Source organism: Empidonax traillii, unplaced genomic scaffold, assembly GCF_003031625.1.
Source record: "Empidonax traillii isolate 1590-97213 ecotype Southwest subspecies unplaced genomic scaffold, ASM303162v1 scaffold229:size1690559, whole genome shotgun sequence".
Classification (NCBI taxonomy): Eukaryota; Metazoa; Chordata; class Aves; order Passeriformes; family Tyrannidae; genus Empidonax; species Empidonax traillii.
In genome coordinates this window covers 2,538-5,640 of record NW_020955422.1, presented here as the reverse complement: position 1 = coordinate 5,640, position 3,103 = coordinate 2,538, and the positions used below count along the sequence as shown (strand labels likewise).

At 42.1% G+C, this 3,103-nt stretch overlaps 1 protein-coding gene across 1 annotated transcript in view; it reads left to right on the top strand.

Moving 5' to 3' along the window:
- Positions 1-3,103, top strand: part of MAP7 (microtubule associated protein 7) — a 92,782-nt gene that overhangs the window by 88,036 nt on the left and 1,643 nt on the right. Inside the window, exon 10 of the mRNA XM_027888022.1 lies at positions 5-285. Within this exon, the coding sequence (XP_027743823.1) occupies positions 5-285 (281 nt within the window). The remainder of the gene's footprint in view (positions 1-4; positions 286-3,103) is intronic.

The following is a 3,103-nucleotide window of genomic DNA, read 5'->3' as shown; positions in this document are numbered from 1 at the left end:
ACAGGCGTGCGTCAAAATCTTTGCCTTTTTTGCCTGGCACACCCAAGCAGATTACTTCCCCACCTGGTTCCTCCAAAATTTCCTCTGCTCAGACACGTCCTCCTTCTCCTGGCAACATCCGACCAGTCAAAAAAGAGGTCAAGCCAGAGGGTGAGAAGAAAAGACCAGAAAAAGAGGCTGGAAAGGCCAGTGAGGAGAGGACAGAAGAAAGTAAAGTAACTTCAGCAGGTGCTGGAGAATCTGCAAGTCAGGAGCAGCTCACTGTCCAGGCAGAGCCCACTCAAGGTAAGGAGAGATCTTCCTTTAGGTAAAGGAATGTGTTAGTCTCTCTTATATTCTTCCCTCCCTTTCTCTGCAATGATGTAGCTTTCAATAGTTTTCTGTCAAATGTTAATTGAAATTATTCAGAGCACTCCTGCACATGTATGCTATGAGGAAATTGTACACAGGTCGAAGCCCTCCTGCTTCTAAGTCAAAACAACATGCAGAGCTACCTCACACAATGCCCTTTTGGACTGGAATTTTGTCCTCTTTATCATAACACAGCTCCTTTATAAACAGTTGAATAATAATAACCATCTGAATACTAATGGTACAGGAGGCTACCACATAAGGTAGTGTGAGCAGTGAGAATGTCCAGCTCTGCTGGACACTCAGTACAGTTGTGCTACTAACACTGTTAACTTATCTATACTATTGCAGGAGGACCGTATCATGGGAGAAATTAGCAGGATAAAGTGGAATGCAAAGAACCAAGGAGAGGAGTAAAGAGGAATAGGCAGGATTTTTCAGGAAAAGCAAACAAACCAACCAACCAACCAAAAGCCCACATGAAACCCTACGAACCCTGAAAAGCAGCAGGGAAGAAAGTTATGTACACAAAAAAATAAAATAATGATCATAAAGTATAGAAAGGGCAAAAGGTAAATTTGAAAATGAAAAAAATACAGGTTTGTTGTGGCAGACTCTTCAGTCCATTGTAAATATGGCATAAACTGTCTCTTGCAGATGGGATGGGAAGTCCATTGTGACCACCGGGATACACAAGTTGGGTTAGTTAGGATTCTGAACTTGAAATTTGTAGAATCCCCTGTGATTGTCCTTCATACAGCAGTTTTAAGCATTAGTAATACTGCATTTAATTGTGAGACGTGTAGTTGGGTCTTGTTCCGTGAGACAACCTCATGTGAATGGATTTCTTATGTTCTAGTAACTTCTGTCTGATACCCAGGTCCTACTGCACAAGGTGGAACCCCATGAAAAGCTAGAAATTTACAATAATAAATGAATATGTCTGTTGACCATGGGCATGTAAAGGAGATGTATCTGCCATGTTAGTGTGGGTTTTTACTGCTTTTCTGATAATCTTTCACCTGCTTTCTTTTAAGGAGAAAATTCCCTTTTAAAACTATTTCAGGGATGCCACTGGGATAACTTTGCAAGTGTTTACAAGTTTTAGTTCCCCAGTACAAGGTGTAGATCAGAGAAACATCATGTTTATTTGACAGTTTAGTTCAGGAGGAAGAGGCTCCACTTCTTTGCAGAGTCAGTCAAGATTTGAATTTGTGACGAGGTCTCTTAGTATTGAAACGGGTTATGTGTGATAAAGGTATTCAAAAGTGAAGTAGTCTATATTCACAGCAATGAATACAGAAAAGAATACAAAGTGGAGATGAGTGGAAAAAAAAAAAAAGGATATTATAGTCAAAGTGGCAAGCAACCACTTCAAATTAAATGTCTTTTCCCAAAGCCAGAGGAGGTAGTGGTTGGAACTAAAGATGGAGACCTCAGGAAAAGCATTTTACATGTGAGGTTAGAGGACAGGCTTCGTACTGCAGATGAAGGCCCCAGCTGCTAAAACTTAGTCACTGGTTGCATTCAGGAATCTAGAGATTCACAAGTACGGCATTTGGGGCTTAAAAGAATGTTGCTGATTCTCCTGGGACTCTGTTGCAAGTCAGTATAGCTCATTTCTTACAGTTAATAGCACTGGCCTTTAACTGGTCTTGCTCAGCTACCTGCTGGAGGAGCCAGAAGGTCAGCAGGTAGCAATTGCCAACGAAGCTGTTCAAGCTTTTGCAGGCAAATTTAACACAACTTTACTAACACCAATGAATTCATAGAATTAACTGGGTTGGAAGAGACCTTCGAGATCATCAAGTCCAACCCTTGATTCAACCCCACTGTGATTACTAGACCATGGCACTCAGTACCACATCCAGCCTCATCTTAAAAACCTCCAGGGACGGTGAGTCCACCACATCTCTGGGTAGGCCATTCCAATGCCTGATCACTCTCTCTGTAAAGAACTTCTTTCTAATATCCAACCTAAACCTTCCCTGGCAGAGCTTAAACCTGTGCCCTGTTAAAGTTTTAAAGGTCTTTTGGGTGTTACCTTTTCTGACAGCAGGGCAGGTGTGCATTAAACAAGCTACTTGCTCTGCTGCCAACTTCAGTGCCTGAGGCAAGAAGTAAGCCCCAAGCAGCACAAAGCTGTGCTCCCTTCAAAGCAATGGCCCGGCCTTGGCCCATGTTAGTAAATTAAAAAGAGCTGAGGTGTAGGAACTCTGCCATTTATACTGTTTAATAATTACAAATGCTCTCTGGTATGTTTCTGATTCAGGCTGTAGTTGCAGCCTCTCATTTTCTTACCTTCTGTCCCCAAGGCTACGTAGAGCATGGCTCTAAAGGGCTCTCACAATTTAGTGTGATCGAATTACTTGCCTTTTTATATTTGAACATTCCAGAATTCTCTGAGTTCCCAGATACATCTTGGAGCTTAGCCGAGGTCCAGCTTGTTCTGTGGGGTTGGACTGAATACCTGTTTTGGTAATGAGAGAATAGTGCTCTATTGCTCTAGTGCTAAACTGTGCCAGCTCACCTCAGGGCTAGAGAACAGGCCCTGGCACTCTTTAAATTACTGGTGTAGTAATTTAAAATTCAAGTTACATTTGAATTCAGGGTGAAAGCCCTGAAGCAGTTTTAGAAAGACCTGTGTAGTTTTTAGTTGATAACAGAAGAGAGCAGAGAGGTCAGCAGATGTGAATTCAGCACAGAAAGCAGATGAATTTATGTTTGTATACGTGACAAGGTATGGGGGGGG